Source organism: Oratosquilla oratoria, chromosome 20 (genome assembly GCF_046742065.1).
Source record: "Oratosquilla oratoria isolate Oo_2021 chromosome 20, ASM4674206v1, whole genome shotgun sequence".
NCBI lineage: Eukaryota > Metazoa > Arthropoda > Malacostraca > Stomatopoda > Squillidae > Oratosquilla > Oratosquilla oratoria.
Window position 1 is genome coordinate 44183262 of NC_134796.1, and position 21495 is coordinate 44204756.

At 38.6% G+C, this 21495-nt stretch overlaps 2 protein-coding genes across 3 annotated transcripts; one reads left to right on the plus strand and one right to left on the minus strand.

Moving 5' to 3' along the window:
• The first annotated feature begins 511 nt into the window (after positions 1-511).
• LOC143036516 (ubiquitin thioesterase OTUB1) lies at positions 512-12786 on the plus strand. The gene is made up of 7 exons (XM_076203974.1): positions 512-642; positions 3891-3967; positions 4564-4653; positions 5731-5855; positions 7318-7402; positions 9216-9410; positions 12043-12786. The coding sequence occupies exons 1-7, from the start codon at positions 588-590 to the stop codon at positions 12241-12243; spliced, it is 828 nt and encodes a 275-aa protein (XP_076060089.1). The 5' UTR covers positions 512-587; the 3' UTR covers positions 12244-12786.
• Positions 12733-21282, minus strand: LOC143036515 (uncharacterized). Of its 2 annotated transcripts, none has more exons than XM_076203973.1 (9): positions 21125-21282; positions 18818-18887; positions 18216-18400; positions 17702-17811; positions 17035-17176; positions 15635-15811; positions 15100-15182; positions 13344-13595; positions 12733-13220 (listed from the first exon to the last, which is right to left on the minus strand). In XM_076203973.1, exons 1-9 carry the CDS (start codon positions 21239-21241, stop codon positions 13082-13084), a joined length of 1275 nt encoding a protein of 424 aa, XP_076060088.1. In that variant the 5' UTR covers positions 21242-21282; the 3' UTR covers positions 12733-13081. The 2 variants fall into 2 exon arrangements, with proteins under 2 accessions (XP_076060088.1, XP_076060087.1); XM_076203972.1 differs by having other exon boundaries at positions 18216-18403.
• Positions 21283-21495: the final 213 nt, after the last annotated feature.

A 21495-nucleotide genomic window follows, 5' to 3' on the forward strand; every position in this document is an offset into this window, starting at 1 on the left:
TTTTATTCATCTGGGCATAAAACTAATACAGCTGGGAGAGGACATTTTGAAAGACTGGAGGAGAGAACAGGCGGGGCGATACACGTTAATTGGTTTATTAATTGATTAGACGGTTTTCACCTCTTACGCTCTATTTTGAGATTAATATGTGGATGATGTGGAATAGATAATTCAATGTTCCTGTAAGAATAACTGATACATTTGCAAGATTTACAGTAAAGTAGTCAAAACCATAGTATGCACAACAGTATTTCGAAAAACAACTATACACGATGTGCCGTAGTCATCTTTTGAACATGAAAGTGAACAACTGACATCTACCTTTGTTACTGTTTCCATAGAAACGGTATCATGTATCTGAATTTCGGAGCCTGACTTTGACTTTATACAATAACAATTCGATCTCGCATTACCGAACTATCTAAAATGAATACAAATTAAGAAATAATTATTGAAGGTAATTATATCTTATTCATGTGAAATAAATGATTTTTATATTCTGTTCATATTTATGCACGTCAGAACTAAAATGTGTTCGAATGTGCATGGCATTGTAAACACTTACAACAGGAATTGGTTGGTAGGAAATGGAGGAACAAGAAAATGGCAGTCTGGAGACAAAATCCACAGATCAAGAACAAAGTAAGCATGCTAAGTAGAATTATTAAGAACGTGATAATAGCGGTGAAGTTTATTTAAAGGAGGAAACCTTTAGATTAATAAAAAAATATATGTTTAGATTTGTTATCGGCAAATGTGTTCATGTCATCTTGAGACCTGAAGTTTGTTCATTCTAGAAAAGTGAATGATTATGAAAAATATTGAGTTAATCAGTCCTTGTAGACATTAAGTGTAGTATTATACTTGGGTATTAAGATTTTAAGGGATGACTACCATAAATATATGAACATTTAACCTTGATTTTCTGTGAATGAATCATGTAGAAATAATATGCACGTAATTATATATTTCAATGGAAAAGTAATGTGCACCTCGAAGTTTTGAAGTAGAAATGTATATATATGTATTTGAATGTTTAGAAATTACTTGTAGTATCCTAATTAAGGCTAATTGTTTGTCAGTTTGGTTCCTGTTTGACAAATTTGATAACAATAACAATGTTTGAAAAGTATTTTTGGTAGTAGACCTATTTTAAATGGGTTGAATAAAACAACTGTGATAGCTTGTGTAGTCCTGAGATTATGATTTATTATGTGGATGATGCTATTTTCACTGTAGAGCTTTAAGACAAGTTGGCTATTTTCACCTACTTTTCATTATATTGTGTCATTTGATTTTAAGTAACATAAATCTCCCAGTAGTGATTATACAACACTTTTTTCTGTTCCTCAAACTGCCTGTATGGGTTAAAATAAGGATTGGTAACTTAGATTCAGTGAGAATTGTAGATGGTGTTATTACATTACCACATTAACACTTTCTGGGGGTAATGACATAATGGTTGTTGATTTAAGTTTTATTGAGTGGAAACTCATATTCCCATCCCCATGGTGGCTCGCAACAATCATAAGTTCTTAAAGCTGATCTCTTTTAGGACTATTGTCTGTATCGTACTAGCATGGGACTAAATATATGTCACCTACTTATTGTACTTGGGGGGGATGGAATCAGTTACTAGTTATCAGTTCTCCTTATAGGGCCAGCCACTTGATTTACATGGCAACCCTCCATCCTTATCCCCATCATGCGAAAATAGAGAAGAGTTTAAAGCCCTATGGGCCGTGTCAGTTTATTTTTCATTCCTAACCATTTCCCACATGCACCCTTTTTGTCTTCTCCCTTCCCTGCTCAAAAGACATATCCCTTCCTACTTCTGTTATAAGCTGGTGACATTGAAACTGCTACACACTAATAAAACATAGCCAGATGAAACATATAATCGATAACCTCAAGCACTCATCTGCCTGTGGCCCTGACAACACAAGTAACATCCACCTAAAACACATTGGACCACATAGCATATATGTGCTCATTAACAAAGCAAATTACAGCTATTTGCACAATGCTATATCCATCATCTGGAAGCATAGGAAAATGATCACCATCCCCAAACCTAATAAATACCCAACAGTTCCAACATCACATCACCCAATCACACTTTTCTTCGCCCCCTCAAGTCATAAAATACCTCATACTACATTTCATCACACCCTTGCTGAACCACAACACAGTTTCAGACCACTGCACTCCACAAACACTCTTCCGATAAGCCTTACACAAAGAGTTTTAGATGGCATCAATTCAGAAAGGCTCCATCACAGAACACTTCTCATAACATCGGACACTAGTAATGCTTTCGATCCTAACTCCTGTCACAACCTTACAAACAAAATGTATAACACAAACGTGGACAATAATACCAAAAGATGACTGGCCAGTTATATGGCAAGTAGAAATGCTTATGTGTCATATAATGGCCAATCATCACACACCAGAAACAAAAGGAATGGAGTACCACAGGGCTCATTTCTCTCCCCTGCACTCTTTAATCTATACATGCATGATATATCCACACCCAACACCTCAGAAATACAAATCTCTTATGCAAATGATATAACAATTACATGTACACATTGCAACACAAAGCTGCAGAAATATTACAACCATACCAAAGCACATTGAGCACCTGGTTCACTACAAATAGACTAAAAATAGCCCCAACCAAATCTACAGCCACACTTCTCACCAACTGGACAGGGGAACACAAATACATACCACACCTCAATATCAGCAACACTTATACGGCACACACACACATATCCAAAAATCTTGGCATAACATATGATATATCCATGTCATTCAAACAACACATCACAAACATAAAGACCAAATGTACAGCTAGACTTAATACACTGAAATCAATTGCAGGTACAATATTTGGACAAAACAATAAAACTAATACTACAATATACAATGTACATATGCCTGAGGACCATTGCTGTACACTGTAAGGCTGAGGGTTTTCACTCATTGAAACTCAAGTTAATAGTCATTGTAAATATGGGTCAGCCAATCCCACAGCTCCCAGGCAACTAGGAGTGGCCACCAGACTGGGCTACAGGTCACTAAAGGAGGAAATATTGTGTTGTATTTTGGGTAAGAATAGAGGGAGATAGTGTAGGGTGAGGTGTTTTGTGTCTTCTGTGTGGTGATTGCACATGGGGCAATTTGATTCTGTGGTTAGGCCAATTTTGTGTTGGTACTGTTTCAGTGCTGGACGATGGTCTGAATGCAGTCAGTCTTGTGGTTTATGTGTGTCATGAAAGGATTTCCTGTAAGGGCTGATGTTTGGGAGAATCAGGTGGAGTTTGTAGTATGAGGGTCTGTCATGGAATGTTTGTTTTGTGATCTGCAGGGAAGAAATAATGCTCATGGGGTCCTGTCCCTTACTCGCCAGTTATCATACCTAACCTAAGATTCATGTATGCTTTCAACTTCGGCTGTCAATTTATTCTCCAGTTGTCATACCTAGATTTAAATTGGCTATATCACCCAAGCCATTCCAAGAGTTTACATATCTGTATGGAAAACTATTTTTTCACGCCCTTTAGACACTCATCTTTTTCATTTTGTTTTCATGAATTTGTGAATTTCTCCTATCCCTTTAATAGTGTAGTCTGTCCATGTTAGACACCCAAATACTGTAGTCAGGTCACCCTTTTCTCTTCAATCCTTCAACATCCGCAGATCTAATGCTCTTAGTCTCTCCTCATATAAGTTATCTATCAGGCTAGGAACCAGTGTCATTGCTACTCTTTGTATCCTCGTGATCTTGCTTATATTTTTTACTGTGTGGGAACCCTACCATTGGCACTTGTTCAGGTTGTATGATAGTCTTTTTTTTTTTCTTCTTCTTCTTCTTTTTTCAGAGGAAAAAGATAATCCTGGAACAGAGGTTAACCAGGATGAGCTTATTATGGCCCAGGAGAAGAAGATAGCAGATGAGGTGAGCTAAATCACTTGCTTAATATCCCTCTCTTTCCTCTCCCTTTCAACCCCTGCATGGGGTATTGACTGCCAAATTTTATGCAGTTGTTATTTTGTGGAATTTTTTGAGATCTCTATGGACCAGTCACACAGTATTAATTTATTTTTTACACAAATCCCTATGCATCAGGAAAGCAGAACTCTGTCCCATATATTTTAACAATTTTAGTTGTCAATAGGTAAAAAAGAAAAGAAAAAATTAATCAGAAACTTCCTTTTTCTGTCTAAGGGGACAGAGAGTGGGGTGTCTCTAATTAAGTGAAGCAGCTTTGTAGTGGATGCACTGTGTCTTGATGCATTGCTTCTGACCCAGGGCAGTGAGCAGGATACAGGGATGACCTGTCATCCATGAGGAGCTAAGATGAGATAGAGGAAAGGGTGGTGGATGGGAGTGGGTATGTGCTTTTTGTCTTGGCTACCTCCCATATAAGGGGGAGGGGGAGCCTTTGATATAAAGATAAATAGAGAGAAGTAGAATGTAACTCATGCTGAGATGTTTTTGTCATCATCATCAAACTAAATTGATGCCATAAAGTCTTCGTAATTCTGAAACAGATAAAAGCGAGCACCCCTATGGTCGGATCTCGGGAGACGTTAGAATCTTTACAGAAGGAGTATGCCCATGATTCTGTCTACAGTTCGAAGGTAGGAATTTCCTTTTCTTTTTTCCACTTGTTATTATTTACCATTATTTGTAACATAATCCATAATATCTACTTTGCTCTTGGCTACTTTATGCCAGTTGGTTTCCTAGTATAGCAAGATAGTTTTAAGAATTCAGGTAGTGGGAGATATCAGAGAACAGAATGGACTTGCCTCTATCTTAAGTGACACTTAAATGCACAATAGCCACAAGAAATGGTGGACAAACTTTCTAGTTTGCAAGGAATGCAGACTATCCCAAAACAAATATCCATCAGAAACCAGTATATTATAGTGGATTACTCGTAGTGACTTTAGATATTTTATTGTGGTCATTACCAGCCTACATAAATGTTTCATCTTAAATGAAAGGGTTTGACAGTAGCAAGATCCCTCTCAGTCTTGGGTTTACCACTGTGCTGAAAGGAAAAGAAAATGGATTGTCAGATATTGAAAGAACAAAATCTTTAATGATAGTTTGTGCGTGGTGTATGAATCCATATATAAAGAGAAGAGGATCTTTGATAAGATGGATACCTACACATGTGAAAGGCATTTTCCCGCATATAAGGATTGGCCTATAAATAAATGACAATAGTAATTGTTGCCTCAACTTTTGCTGACTGGAAGCCAACAGCCCCCCATAGTGGCTGACATGAGTCATTGGACCCTCCCAAAGATCTCTCTGGGAAGAAATGTTAGACCGTTGTGTGTGTTGTGTTGCTGTAGGACTGTTTCTGTGTCAGTTGCCAACAGTGGTAGTGGGAGGAGGAGGAGGAGGGGGGGAAGAAGTTGCTAGTTGTCTTTTCTGGTTATGTTAAGAGGTAGAGGAAGTACGGTTGAAGTTGGTAGAGAGAGAGATATCCTAGGTCTTGTTCAGAGACTGAGTGTCAGCCCCTCAGGGCTGCACTTTCAGATGGAAGGGAGCTCTGTTGCTGGGTTTTGAAAATGGAGAGCTAGCAGATAATTTTCAGCAACATTCCTCTTGTAGATACCTTTTGTCAGTCTCTATATATTGTAGATGTAGTACAAATTCATGTATATATATATTTCCTATATTTTTTCATTTGTTTTTTTCAGGTGACAACACTGTTGGCAAAATATTCACACATGAGAAGAACTAGGCCAGACGGTAATTGCTTCCTTCGTGGATTTATTTTTGCATACTTGGAATATTGTATCAACCACAAAGAAGAGTTACAGAGGTAATTATTCAATGCAATTTTTATGAGCACTATCTTTGATGTAACACCCCATGGCCAGGGACAAGAATACCACCATCATGTCCCCCAGTGTCATAAAAGGTAACTAAATGATGCAGGATGAGGGAACTAGGGGACTTGCTCACTTTTTTATGTAAGTCAAAGTTGGCCGATAGGGTTGATTGAATAATGCTGAAATGGTTTTGGCATATAGAAAGAATGAGAAAAGACAAGCAAAATAATGTGGAAAGCAGAAGTAGATTGAATGAACTTGAGATGAAGACCAGGAATGAGTTGGATGGAAAGGCTGAGGGAATAAATGATCAACTTAGAGGCAGTAACAAGACTAAGAAGCTTTGGCTATTATTTCTTAGAAATGGTTAGGCTCACTGTTGACAAATTCATTCAGTCAAAGGTTTAGTGATGGAATTTTGGCTGGAAGGCAAACACTGTGGGGGTGAACAGGTTTTTATTTAGAATTGAAGTTAGGTGGCAATAATAATATGTCTCGCTCTAGTTGCGAGAAGGGGAGAGGTGACGACTATGCGTTCCAAGATGTGTCCCAAAGCGGTCTGTCAGCGAGGGAGGAGAAGGCAACTGAGGCAGGGAGCTAGGCTCAATGTGTGATGCTCCGAGGCTATCTGAATCTTCGGTGATTTCGTCCAGCTTATATACCTGAGTCAGATCATGACCCATGCTCTTAATCAGGATGAGGGTAAAGTATCGATGCCTGGGAAGCTAGATGCAATATGTTCTCAGGCTGCTGATCTAGGATGGAATGTATGGCTGGTACTGCACGTGCATTCCTCAAAGAACCATTCTCCATCCCAGTGTAGTTGGCCAAGGTGCAGGTGTTTATTGTGGGAGCTGAGAGGGTCTGTTTATGGGCTGGTGAGCTAGCGAGATTGGAATGTAGATGGAGCCAGGTACTGCATGTGTGTTTCCTCAAAGAACTGCTTGTGTAACACATGCGGCTGGGTGGGAGATGGGGTGAGGACGGTTTGCCTTGGAATTGAGTGAGTTAACCCAAGTTGAAATGTCACAGTATGGTTGTACATCTTTATATTTTGAGTTTGTACCCCACCCACTAAAGAGTGCATAGGTTATGTGTGAGCAGAAGCTTCCATTTCATGTGCCTTGCTTTTCTTATGAAGGAATGTCTGAATTAAATTTTATATATATAATAAAGAAAAGCACATAAACTTAGTTGCCATGATAATAGAGCAGGTGTGTATTATTGACATTCAGGTGTAAAAAGATCTCTTAATTACATAGGCACCGTAGAATTTTATAGATTATTCTTCTGACTAATACTGAATGGTTGCATTTAGCAGCACAGTATGCCACAATGGTGAATGTAATTGTAAATATAAAAGAGAGAAAGATGTGAAATTGTTGTTAGACTTGCCTTTAAATGTAGTTTATTTAGATTGGGAAGTTATATTGACACAGTACTTTCTTCAAGGTTTAAAAAGTATATGTCCGGAAGCAAAGAAGAACTCTTTGAGATGGGCTTTCCAAAGTTTACAACAGAAGACTTTCATGACATGGTAAGTTCTAACCCATGTAGTGTTTTAACATTTTGTGTTTGGTTAATGTATTCTTCATGTGGGAGTTTCTTTATAGACTTCCTTCATGTTTTCTACCAGTATGTAACCTTTAGGTTATCTCAAAATCTTAAATTTATTTTGTTAGTTTGTCAGCAGTGTCTTTAATTGTATTACCAGGTTATTCCTGTGAAGTGTGCCATGTTTGGATTGTGATTTATTTATTTGTATATCTTACAAGGTTGACATAAAGTTCTTTTGGGAGAAAATGGAACAGGTAAAAAGTTATAGGTATGGGAAATTTATATACTTGAAAAAGGAAGGGTAGAAAAAGGACGAGAGTGAAGGAGAGAGAATGAAATATACCATAGGCATGTCAGTAGTGATGAAAAGAATGTATGAAACTAGTAGTTCATACTGTTATGTACAGTAAGTCCTCGTTATACGGTACATATGTGTTCCTGAAAACCTTACCGCAAATTGAAATTACTGTATACCAAACCCATTATAACATGTAATAATAGGATATGGCAGACGTACCTTCTCCCTGCTCTTTCCTCTTCAAAACACAAGCGGATACCGTATCTGTGAATTTTTCTTACTGTAAATAGAATCGAGGGTAGTAATCACCAAATACTGTAACTGTGAATTTACCAGATAAAGAATTACTGTATAAGGAGGACTCATAGAATAGACCTGAATGATGAATGCAAAAGGGGAATCATGCGAAGGCAGTGCAAATGAGTTGTCTGGGGGTTGTACAGTTATGAAATGTGACAAAGTAAGGAACAAGAAGATTCATAAGATTATGAGATGGGATTAGACAAAAATGTAGAACAGGTCAACATTAGGTGGCATGTTCATGCTATGACAATAGTTGGAAGGAGATACCCTTAGATGATGCATGAATCAAAGTTGCTGTGAGCGAGATCAAGGGTTCAACCAAGAAATGGTGGGTGGATGGGGTAAATGATGCCATAACATTTCATGATCAGGATGTTGAAGGAATGAAAATGTGTGTAGGTGATAGAAAATTATGAACCCATGCAATAACTTGTTCCCCGAAAGGGGTGCACATGTGATGAACTGGTTATAATGCTGGGGAAGTGAGGAGGTGCAGTCTTTGCATAGTTTAACCGAGGAGTGAAAATGGTGACTCATATATTTTATATTATTTGTTTTGTTATCATTTGTCCATTTGTATATAATTATTTGTTTGTTTCTCGTTTATTATTTACCTGTTTGTTTATTATCTAATTATACCTATGCATTTTATTTATTATTTACATTATTAGTTTTTATTTATTCATTTATTTGTTTATCATCATGATTTTTTTTTTGCATCCGACCTAGATATGGACTAAAAGGTCTCCTGTCAGCATGCTCTGCCTTTGTAATCCTTATTGATCAGATGGATGAAGAAATCTTAATATATAATCAGCATTCTAACTGTGTATAGACATGGCAGAAGATAAAGGACAGGGCCCGGTCTTTAACTATGTATGAAGTGCAGTTCCGAGAGGTGGGCTCATAGTCGCCTGACTTGGCCACAGATATTTAATATTAATAACATGTACTACAATTTTTCCATGTAGGAGCAGTTGACTAGCACCCATGCTAGTCCTTTTTATAGTTGATAAGAGCGAAACAGACCCAGGACATAAAAATACCCACAATGCAACAGACCAGTATCATGTGAAACCACCCTTCTTGCTCAAAACACCACCACATAAATAAATCTTCTACACAGTGCACTATCACAAAACAATATTCAAGGTATAATAAGATTTTTAATCTCAAATAATATTCTTTGCAGTTTATGGAGGTCATAAGTGATTTGGAAAGTAGCGGGAGTGTTGAAAGAGTAGAGTCGGTATGTAATGATGCCGGCACGTCCGACTACATGGTTGTCTACTTGCGTTTACTCATTTCTGCTCATCTACAAAAGAATGCAGAATTCTTTAGCTTCTTTATAGAAGGTGGAAGATCAGTAGAAGAATTCTGTAAACAGGTATATATCTCAAGTCTGTATATGTATAGTTTCTAATTTTTTGTCTTCTATATAGTTACAGTTTAAATTTTCATGGTTTGATACACTTGTATAATAATACCACCATGTTCTTGTGCATGTCAAAAAAGCCGGGTATATGGGATGGAATGAGGGGACTGGGTTTTGTATTTTCCTCCCACAAAGAATGGAGATTTTTCTTCGTCTCCATCTTCACATGAGGGGATGTGGAGGGAAGGATGCTGTATAAATGAAGCATCTGGCTTTGCTGTGGATGTGCTCTGTCTTGCTGTATGGCATCCAACCTGGGTAGCGGGATGACCCTTCATCCACAAGGAAACAAATGGATGACAGGTTGGAGTGGGATAGATGCATGCCAAGGTTGGCTACCCCCCTTATTTGGGGAAGAAACTTCACAGTGTATGGATAGAATGAACGCGTACTTTGACTTCCCTACTAACTTCTTGTAAGGGGGAAAAGCCCAATGATCTGTGTTCAGAAAACAGTATGATATATACTAAAGAACATTTCTCTCTTATTAAGAGGATTAGGTAAATCCAACCACACATATCTTACAATAAAAACCATTCAGCCACTTCATAACATCTTTGGAGCGATAGGTCACCCTCTTACACTGCTCGGGTCAAAGGCAGTGCAGCAAGTCACCATTGTATTGCAGCAGGACGCAGAGGCTAGAGCCAATTTATCCCCACCACTCGTATGGCAACAGTCCCTTACCTCATCCACTCAGAAATGAAAAATTAAACAAGTAGAAAAGTGGACTTTCTTGTATTGAACAAGTGCAGAATACAAAGTTTAAAGAGTAAATAACCCACTCTGCTTTTAAGATAGTGCAGAGTAATAAACTGTATTAGTATCTCGTTTATGCATTTCATCTTAAATACCAATAATTGACCACTTCAGGGATGCCAGCTCATCTTTTTTCATGTTCCTGTGTTTAGGGGATAGGATCATTTCCACTGTCTTCTCATGCCTGTTATAAAAGGTGACTAAATAAAAGAAATCAAAAGGACTTTTATGGGTTATGAGTAGATTTTAAAATTGTAGACAAATGCTGTGCAGCTTGGGTCTATAGGGATGCCCCAAAACAACCTCTAGACTATTGAAATATATATATTCCTGTCCAGGAGCTGACACCTTGCCATGGTGGATAGGCTTGACCATCATAATGGCTACAAGAACTCTCTAGATATATATGAAAATCTCTGCAGGGTCACCCATGTTGAATGTCTTGCACAAAACACGAGATGTAACATGCATACACAATACTGTAGGTCTTTTATCATATATTCAAACAGGTGTATATGTTGAAAATATTAGAATTTTTGGTTAAGGAAAAGATTGGAGTGGATAGAGGGATAGTGTAAAAGTAAGAAATTACATGGTCAGAAGATATGTTCTCTTCTTGCGTTTCATAAAGTCTCACGTGGATGGAGAAGCACTGTTGTGCTGCATTGCCTCTGACCTAAGCAGGGATGACCCATTTCCACAAGTTGCTGAGATGGAGGGGTATTAAATAGGTTGTAATGTGCATCCTTTAAATTAGCCCCCCTCCTTTTATATATATATATAGACATGTACATATACCAACAGCTTTTTCCCCCTTACAAGGGAGGTAGCCAAAAACAAAGGTATATAATCCACACCCACCCAGTCTATCCCCACATACTCCACTCCTCACCCTCCCTCTCATCTTGGCTCCTCCTGGATGATGGGTTATCCCTGCATCTCGTCCACTGCCCTGGGTCAGAAGCAATGTAGCAAGACTGCTTCATTTAATTAGGAACCCTCTCCCCTCTCCATCCCCTCATGCAGAAAAAGAAAAGACAAAAGAAATCCTTTCGGGCTGTGTCAAAATGTCATTCACATGTATGTCCTCACCCCTCATCCCCCACCCACTCCCTTCCATGCATCACTGCATCATTCACACACAACCATTCTCCACTCACCCCATCTTGTCTTCTCCCTCAACAAACATTCCCCTCTTTCTCAATGCCCCTTTTACCCCATCCACCCATCTCATCCTTGGTCGTCCCCTCATGTTCACTCTCCCACCTCATTTACTAATTTTTCTTCACTCATTTTTTCCTTGTGTCCAAACCATCCCAATATTTGTTCATCAACCCTATCTCCAGACTCCCTTTCCACTCCTGTTCTCCTCCTCATTTCTCACTATCCATCCTAGTAACCCCTACCATACTTCTCAGGCATTTAATCTCAAACACATTTACTCCTCTTCTCTATGTTCCACATTTCTGCTCTACTACTCTCATAAAAAATCTCAATTGCTCTTAACAGCTTTCCTCCTATCCCGTATATTTGCAAAATCTCCCACACTGCCTTCCTGTCTACTCTGTCATTAGCCTTTTCCAAATTCAAACACACACATATATATATTAATTGGGTGGAAGGTTGGTTGCCTTTGGTGGCTACCTCCTTTTGGGATGTAGATTGATAGGTATTAATAATTTAAAACTTAGTAGACTTTCACTCGTATGGAACAGGCTACCATGTTCATTCATTCAGAGATGCTTGAAAGTTCAAGTTATGACGGCAATTTGGTAAAAAAATAAAAATAATAAATAAATAAATCGCCTTTTATCCAAAACAACAGGAGGTGGAGCCTATGTATCGTGAATGCGACCACTTACACATCGCTGCCCTTACATCTGCCCTGGGTGTGGCCGTGCAGATCATGTACCTGGACCGAGGAGAGGGAGGAGAAGTCGCCTCCCACAGCTTCCCCGAAGATAAAGAAGCTATCCTCAACCTACTATACCGGCCAGGCCACTACGACATTATCTACCAAGCATAACAGACAATGTGCCTAGTCCATTTTCTTTTATCCATTCATTATGCAGGAAATAGTTTTAATTTTACTTCCATATTTAATGTAAATATGAAAGGAAGATTGTATACTTGTTATTTTAAGAGATTAACCATACTGTCTGCCTTTGTTGATATGTCATGGGGGGGAAATTGTTAAAGTTCTGTCAGCATTTGTTGAAACTGCGAGTAATTTCACCTTTTTATTCTACTCCAATGTCATGAAAAAGTTCAAAGATAAAGAAAACACCAGTATCGACCTTGTCACAATTCAAAACTTAAAAAATTAATATAAATAAATAAAATGAATATTATTTTGGACAAGTAGCAACATGTCTGCATGGTTGTAATGGTAGCGATTAGTAAATATTTATAAAGAATGAACCCATTTTTACTTTGTCATTTTTTACTCTTCATAAGTTTGCAAATGAGCTGTAATATGTCTTGCCTGATACAAAGGGTTGAATGAAACCTAATATTTTCTTTTAAGAGGTATCAGATATTTACTAGTATTAAAAACTTGATCAATACATCTAAATAATTTTATATCCTTTCGAAATATAAAATGCATGTCATTCTTTATGATGTTCATAATGATATCCCTTTCCCTCTATATAATGTGCTTTTTATTTAGCAATAATCAATGGCTTACTTTCATACACTGCATACATTTCAATAAGTTTAAATTAAACAACTGAGAAAAACATTTACACCGTAAGTTTCCGTATACTGCTATGAGTAGAGCATCCAATCCCCTCCAATAGTGTGCATTCACTTCCCATACCAGGTGTTGTTAAGCCTGACTTGAAGAACTAGAATTGTTTCTTTTAGTCTGCATCTCTCTCGCGTTTGGACTTTTTGCGTTTATGGCGGTGTGACGGTGAGCGTGATCTAGATCGTGAATGACGACGGTGGTGACGGCGACTGGGTGACCTGCTCCTTGACCGATGAGATCTTCTTGGTCGGCTGAAAAGAGAGAGGCAGTTTGTGAAGTTGCACTGAACCATAATAAGGAGATGAAGAAAGGACAATATTATCCAATGATGGGTTAACTATTATCCAATGATAGGTTAACATGTAAACACCTACCTATGCCTTTCTTCTTCCTGCTCTACAGAGGGTGGAGCTCCCATAGAATCTTCCTCATAATAAGCACTTGAAACAGGAACAACTGGAGCATTGCTCTCCCAGTTTGGAGGGCCGCCACTATTCCCTCCGCCAACTGGAGGAGGTGGGGGTGGAGGGCCCCCAGACCACTGACCTCCGGGAGATTCATACGGATTGTAGTAGGAGTTATTCTCTGGTGGATAATACGTTTCACCGTACGGGTTCCCACCAAAACTGAGAAAGAAGATGTTCAATATAAGCAGTCTATCTATATAATAAGGGCTTTTTCCCTCCTTATAAGGGAGTTAACCAATTCAAATTGCATGTAACCATTCACCCATTTCACTCCCATTAACCACCCTTTACTCCCTCAAAATATTCATACATACTCCCTAACATTCCTTAATCATCCACCCACTCCCTTCCATGCATAAAAAAAATATATATATATAGGAGACTGTATGAAGGAGTGATTGTGCCAACAGCACTGTATGGGGCAGAAACGTGGAACATAAGAGAAGAAGAGAGAAGGAGTTTGAATGTGTTTGAGATGAGGTGTCTGAGAAGTATGGTGGGGGTTACTAGGCTGGATAGAGTGAGAAATGAGGAGGTGAGGAGGAGAACAGGGGTGAAAAAGGATTTGGGAGATAGGGTTGATGAAAGAATATTAGGATGGTTTGGACACATGGAAAGAATGAGTGAAGAAAGACTAGTAAAAGAGGTATGGAAGGCAGATGTGGAGGGAGTGAACATGAGGGGACGTCCTAGGATGAGGTGGATGGATGGGGTGAAGGGGGCTTTGGGGAAGAGGGGAATGTCTGTTGAGGAAGGAAGGGAGAGGACGGAAGACAGAGGTGAGTGGAGAATGGTTGTATATGGATGATGTTGTGATTGCATGAGGAGGAATGGGCGGGGGGGTGGGGTAGTATGTGTGAGTAAATTTTGACGCAGCCCGAAGGGATTTCTCCCCGTCCTCTCCTTATATGCAAGGGGGGACGGAGAGGGGGGGTCGCCGATTAAATGAAGCGGCTTTGCTGTGGATGTGCTGTGTCTTGCGACACTGCTTCTGACCCAGGGCGGTGGGCAGGGTGCAGGGATGACCCGTCATCCAGGAGGTGCTCAGATGAGTGGGAGGGGTGTGGAGTGTATTTAGGGATGAAATGGGTGGGAGTGTTTTTATGCCTTTCTCTTTTTGGCTACCTCCCTTGGAAGGGGGAAAAAGCCTTGGTGTGTGTATGTATGTATGTATGTATGTATGTATGTATATATATATATATATATATATATATATATATATATATATATATATATATATAAAATAAAATTAAAAAATTAACAAAAGATGTATTTACCAAAATTAATGTCTGGCAACAGAAATATGAAAGAATTAATTCAGGAGTAACAACATGATTTGGTACTGATTGTTCAAGTGGCCAAAACTCTATCTTACTTTGGCTCTCACACTTGCAACTTCACACATACTGGGATAACTACTTCAAAACACCCACATACTTCATACACATCCATTCCCATTTAACTGCACATGATACAGAGGGCATGTGAACATTCAGAAAGGAGACAGTGACTAGCTGAAATAATCTAGTTATAATAGAAACCAAATTCTTGTTGGAAAAATTCAAAGTACAATAGCCTGGGGGGAAATATATGAACCAAGCTATTGTATCTGTTCAATTTCCATTGTTCCATAAATTGTGTATAGTAATATCTAGGTACTTACTCCATATCATCATAACCGGGGGGTCCTGGGGAAGGATTCATTATAGTTTTGTTGCTATATTCTCTTCGGTCAGCTGTCATTACCTATGTAGAAAGAAAGGTGTCTCAATTAAACACAGATAGTAGAGGCATGTTTTTTTTGTTTTTCTATTTTCATTTTCTTCAAGTCAGGCAATGCTGTCAAACACAAATGCCTCCACAGTAGAGCCTGACATTTTCATTATTTGGCGCAATGTGCCGGGAAATCCTTGGGTAACACTACCACCTAGCTAAATGCATCTGAAACATATTACAACTAAGTCCCAGTACATGCTAAAAATGAGAGAATAGTCCCGTGTAGCTATGAAGAAGCTAACATGACCCTCTTTCCAATTCCTAAAAACACTATGGTGTATGCAAACTACCTATATTGCATCCTGGGATGAAAAGGATAGAATATGTAAGATAGACTGAAGAGGAAACAAAATTAAACATCCAAGTTTACGCTACAGGAGGCTAATGACCAGAAGAAATGCATTAAACTTCTCACTTCTTACCTGTATTGTGTTTCCTTTTGACTGGTTACCCCCAATGACATCAATAGCACCAGGTGCCTTACTCCTAGGAGGTGGTCCTGCCTTGGCCCGTGATCCAACAGTTGGCAAACCAGCATTGTATTTACTGTTGTCATTCACAATGGCCACTGGGATATTGCTGGCCGTGTTCCCAAATGGCTGAAGACAGAGCAAGTTAGCTTGAGACATCTTACAATATATACATACATATACAAATGGCTTTTCCCCTTTACAGGGGAGGTAGCCAAAGTCTAAAGGCATAAATCTACTCCCACATACTCCATCCCATTCACCATCCCTCCCTCTTTTCTTGGCTCCTCCTGAATGACAGGTCATCCCTATGTCTTGTCTACTGCCCCGAGTCAGAACCAATGCAACAAGACACAGCAAGTTCGCTTAATTTAATTGGTGACCCTGCTCCCTCTCCGTCCCCTCATGTAGAAAAAGAGAAGATGGAGAAATCCCTTTGGTCTGTGTCAAATCATGATTTGCACATACTCCCTAACCCCTCCCCTCCCACACCCACTCCCTTCCATATACAACCATTCTCCATTCACCCCCATCTTGTGTTGTTTCCCTTCCTCACCCGACATCCCCCTCTTTTACCCCATCCATCCATCTCATCCTTGGTCGCCCCCTCATGTTCACTCTCCACCTCTGCCTTCCACACTTCATTTACTAGTCTTTCTTCACTTATTCTTTCCATGTGTCCAAACCATCCCAATACTCTTTCATCAACCCTATCTCCCAACTCCTTTTCCAACCCCGCTCTCCTCTTCACCTCCTCGTTTCTCACTCTATCCAGCCAAGTAACCCCTACCACTTCTCAGGCACTTCATCTCACATTTAAACTTGTCTCTCTTCCTCTCTTATGTTCCGCGTTTCTACCCCATACAATATCATAAAATGCTCCTTACAGGTGCCAAGATAGGAGGGTGGAGGGGAGTGGAATATATGGGAAATGAAATGGGTGGGAGTGATTTCTATGCCTTTTTCTTTTTGGCTATCCCCCATGTAAGGGGGAGAAAGCCTTTGGTATACGTATGTATGTACAATTAATATATTTCAATGGCAAATTTTTATGTAAGAAGACATATAATTAAGTGTGCTAAAGGAGAAAATCCATCTACACCATTCTAGATTTTCTCTACACCACTCTTTCCAACCAATACAATCAAATGCTTTGCATTAAATTAATCACTGTACTACAGTTTATCTAATGTTCTTTGATGTACAACTGTGACACTGCATCATCCCCTCCTATTGAGGATGCCTTTGCATTGAAGAAGTTCATATAAATACAAAGATACCACTATTCAACAAAACAACCTGAAGCAAAAGCTGTAATAATACGAATCTATGCAATACTGGCGTAAACATACCTTTGTGACGCTGATCCCCAACCCTGCTAAACCAGCCCCAGACTCATGGACTCTCATCCTCTTCTGTCGCTCACAGTATTTGAACCAAGTTTCTTCGTTAAAGCCATAGTTGAAATAATCAGAAATATCCGCACCAGGTTTTCTGATAAAAGAAAATAAACAGGATTCTCAGCTATTAATAACGGCATTCTAATTAATGGGTCAAATGAAAATACCATATATTTAGGCTTATAAAATGACCTTTGCACAAGGGAAGGTCCAAACTTCAACATATATATCATGATTTTGGCTCATACTGGCCATACATGACAACCCTATAATACCATATATTTCTGGGAAATATAAGACTGTTGTCCGTATTATATTTAGGACTGTTTCTATTCTACCAGCACATAGTAGTAGGATGGGAGGAGCTGGTGATTATCAGCTCTCCTTGTATAAAATGGTGAAGGAAATTCAGATAAAGCTGGCAAATCTCAGGCCCAGTCTAGAAACAGTGCCAGCCCCTTGGGGCTCCACCTAGAGGTAAAAGTGTTGGTGTGTTTTGAATCGCCTGGCAGCAGATTCTAATTCATGCCTTGCAAGAACAACACTTGATATCGCCACTGATCCCCACAATCACCTGAACCTTCAAACCCTGTATCATAACATGAACAAAGTTACAGACCTCCATGGCTTTTCTTCTAATTCTGCAATGTTGAAGTCTGCAATATGTACGCCATTGACCTTTCCTGGTCCATTGAAGTCATCATCTTTAAGTCCACTGGTAACTGGTGCCTAAAGTGATAAATGAACAATAGTCACAGAAAAAATGCATTTGCAAATGATGATCAAATGTACCAAATTGCTAAATAAACAAACAAGTCAATCAATAAAATTAGGAGGTTTAATCTTTGTGAGAATTTTAACTTGACAAATGTATGCTTAATATAATATCCTTTAAAACATTAGGAGCAAACGGACTCTGTAAGAGTCTATTCTATCTCTATTACCTCTGGAAATAGAAGCACAATATGCTACTCAATCCCTTCCAAAAGGAAAATGCTGACATTCAACACCACATTACATTTTTACCGATCTCTACTACCACTACTATCATTTTTCGAGGGGAGAGGGCATTTTACATGACACTTAGCCCCTTCGAAAATATAAGACCCATTAACACAAATGTTTCTCCTGACCTTAGGTTGGAATCGAGACTGGTGGGTTTGTTGAATGATATCTGTCTGTTTCTTGATATCGCCAATTGTAATGGTAACATCATCTTCATCGCTGCTAGTTTCATCCCCATCCTTATCACCGTCCTTCTCTTCATCATCTTTCTTACTCTTTTCTTTGTCACCTTCTTCTCCATCACCTTTGTCATCTGCTGGAGAGAGAAATAAATAAAATAAAATAAAAATAAAATACTGGTAACTGCTTGATAGCAATGAAATAATGGAGATGTCTTATTTAATAATATATGTTTAAACACAAAATTAGGTAGGAATTGACATGTAGACCCCCCACCCACTCCCCCACTCTCTCTCTGAGACCCCAGAGTTTGATTTGGTTTGACATCCAAGAACTCCTACTCTCAGATGATTATGAGAGTACCTCTTTACATATCACTTGATCAAACAGGGAATCTAATGTACAATGAACATGCTTGCTGCATGGCAGGACTCAAACTGCCTCCACTCCCAACCTTTGTGTACAAACAGCGACATTCTAACCCATTTGGCCTGCATGCTTCCCTAGAGTTTTGTAATTTCAAAATAAAATTGTCCAATAAAATACTTACTGCTTTCTTGAGTAACATCACCATCTTTGTCGGCACCAGATTCATCTTGATCCATTGGGGTTTCCCCCGTCTGCAAGCATTAAAAATTCAAGTCAATTCAGGGTACCTTTCTACAGCAGGTACATACAAATCTGGCACAGCTTAGCCTAGACATATAAGAATGGTACTACTCAGATAGCCACTCACTACATCAGATAAGGCTGATCAAAATCAAAGAGTAATGAAAAGGTTTGGACACACAAAATAAATGGGGAAAGAGAGCGGCTGGTAAAAAAAAAAAAAAAAAAAAAAAATACAGGGAGTCCTCCTTATACTGTAATTCTTTATTTGGTAAATTCACAGTTATGCTATTTGGTAATTACTACCCTCTATTCTATTTATGGTAAGAAAAATTCACAGATACAGTATTCGCTAGATATTTTGAAGAGGAAAGAGCAGGGAGAAGGTACATCTGCCATATCCTATTACTACATGTTATAATGGGTTCGGTATACGGTAATTTCAATTTGCGGTAAGGCTTTCAGGAACGCATATGTACCGTATAACGACGACTTACTGTATAATTTTGCTATGTACTTAGGTCAAATTTCAAGTACTTAAAATAATAGATGAGTGCATTTACCCAATAGTAGAATCACAAATTTCATTAGAATCTATATGCAATGCATAACTTTTGATTAAATACAATGTACTTGTTTGTACTTGTTATTTTTCAAGTACCTTGAGTCTCAGTACAAGTACATGAAAACCTGTACTTAAGTCCAAATAAATCTACTTTGACCCGATTCTGGCCTTTACAAGTACAGGAAAATCTGTACTTGAGTCCAAGTACTAGTAAAAGTAAATGTACTTGGGCCCAATCAGGGGATCTGTTTCCTTGTCTTGTCATCCAGATTCCTCTGCATTATTATCTATGAAAATTGTCATCCAGTCAGTTTCAAGTTCCCTTATTTGTTTGCCTCGGTTAATTTCTTCACTGTAGAAGTTGAGGTCACTGAATGAGGAACTTGTACAATGGTTTGTGGTTGTCCAATGCCTTAGGGGTGTTGGGAGGTTGTTGGTATCGATTTTGATAAGACTGTGGTCAGACAATGTTGTTTAAATTATTTCAGAGGAGCAGAAAAGCTCAGAGTTGTTGCTTAGTACCAGGTCCTATGGGTTGTTGCCTCTGGTGGGCTCTGATGAACTGGACTAGGTAGCAGTTTTCAACACTGGACTTGAGTTCTTCTGCTTGACATTTCTCATTCATGGGTACTTCATCAATTTTCATTGATGGCCATGATATGCATGGTAAATTGAAGTCCCCTGTAATGACGACCTTCATGGTGGGGTCGGCAAGTTTTGCAGGGGTGCCCATACCTTTGCTGTTACTTCCCTGAAATTTTCTTTAGTGGTGTTTGGAGGCCTGTAAACAGTCACCATGAGGATGTTTATTTTCCTCGCATGTACTGCCAGTAATTCAGCTGTGCCATTTGCAAGGGGCATAAATACTCCTGCATTTCCTGCCATATCTTCCCTTAAGTTTAGGGCAATGCTTCTGTGATTTCTCTCCACCCTATCGGTTCTGAATATTGTGAAATCATGTACATAATTTTTCTGCATCCAGAATGTTTTTGTTTAAGTGTTTCTGTAATGGCATAAGTGCATAACTTCTATACTTAATTACTTCAAAAGTATGCATTTGCGACGGAAATGATGTACACCGTGACCATCGTTCATATCACAACATTTCTCACCAGAAACACATAAGCCACATATCAAATTCTATGGTTGGGTGAAACTATAAATTGGCCAAAGAATTCTACATGAAACATTTCATTTTGACAAGAAATTTTCTGTATGAGTTGACAGAGTACGACTGACTGGCTGGCAATACTCAGTGACAGTGTGGTTGTTGTTGTGATAGTTTGGTAATGCTCAAACAAGGTCAAATTGCCTGTAAAACCCACAACCACTTAAGACGTATCCATGGTAACCCTGTTCAAGCATCATATCAGAGGTTGACCAAAGTCACAATACCGGTTGTATACATCTACTCTCAAGTCTTCAAATCTTTGTGTAGGTTTCCTATATCCATATTTGATGTTATTTCTAAGTTGACACAAAAATCTCTTTCTAAATAAAGCAAACTCACTAGGAAATAAATGGTGAATACATGCTGTCAACTACATGATACTTCACTGCATATAAATTTGTGAAACTTCTTTTAAATATTGACCTAATCAAATGACAAAAGTTGAAACATCGCATTTTTTTTTATTTGTTGTTGCACTATTTCACTATAAAATATCAGACCACTAAGCTCACCTTTGACTTATCTTTATTCCCTTCTTCATTTTTGTCATTTATTTCTCCCTCTTCTTTAGATTCATCCTTATCATCCCCATATAACCACTGCTCTTCATCTTCTTGTGGTTCCGCCATGATGTTTACTGAGAAGCGATACGTTTCCACAAACAAAACTAAAATTCGTTTTTTCTTTATTTTTTGTAAAATGTATAAACAAATGTACATATAAATCTATTTAAATTTATGTGAACTTGAACAAAATATCTACTTCAAATATACTTTTTAAATTATTTGGTCCACGGTTACGGTTTGTTTGAATTTCACTCGGCTCATATACGGTATATTATGTTTAGATTAAATTCATTCTGACTTGACATTTAAGTGAAACT

Coding starts and splice junctions, on each gene's coding strand:
- LOC143036516 (XM_076203974.1), top strand. CDS start 588: ATGGAGGAACAAGAAAATGGCAGTCTGGAGACAAAATCCACAGATCAA. Junction 5,856..7,317: donor CACAAAGAAGAGTTACAGAG/GTAATTATTCAA, acceptor ACTTTCTTCAAG/GTTTAAAAAGTATATGTCCG. Junction 9,411..12,042: donor TAGAAGAATTCTGTAAACAG/GTATATATCTCA, acceptor CCAAAACAACAG/GAGGTGGAGCCTATGTATCG.
- LOC143036515 (XM_076203972.1), bottom strand. CDS start 21,241: ATGGCGGAACCACAAGAAGATGAAGAGCAGTGGTTATATGGGGATGAT. Junction 18,404..18,817: donor TGATGTTACTCAAGAAAGCA/GTAAGTATTTTA, acceptor TTCTCTCTCCAG/CAGATGACAAAGGTGATGGA. Junction 15,812..17,034: donor TGGGGATCAGCGTCACAAAG/GTATGTTTACGC, acceptor CTCTGTCTTCAG/CCATTTGGGAACACGGCCAG.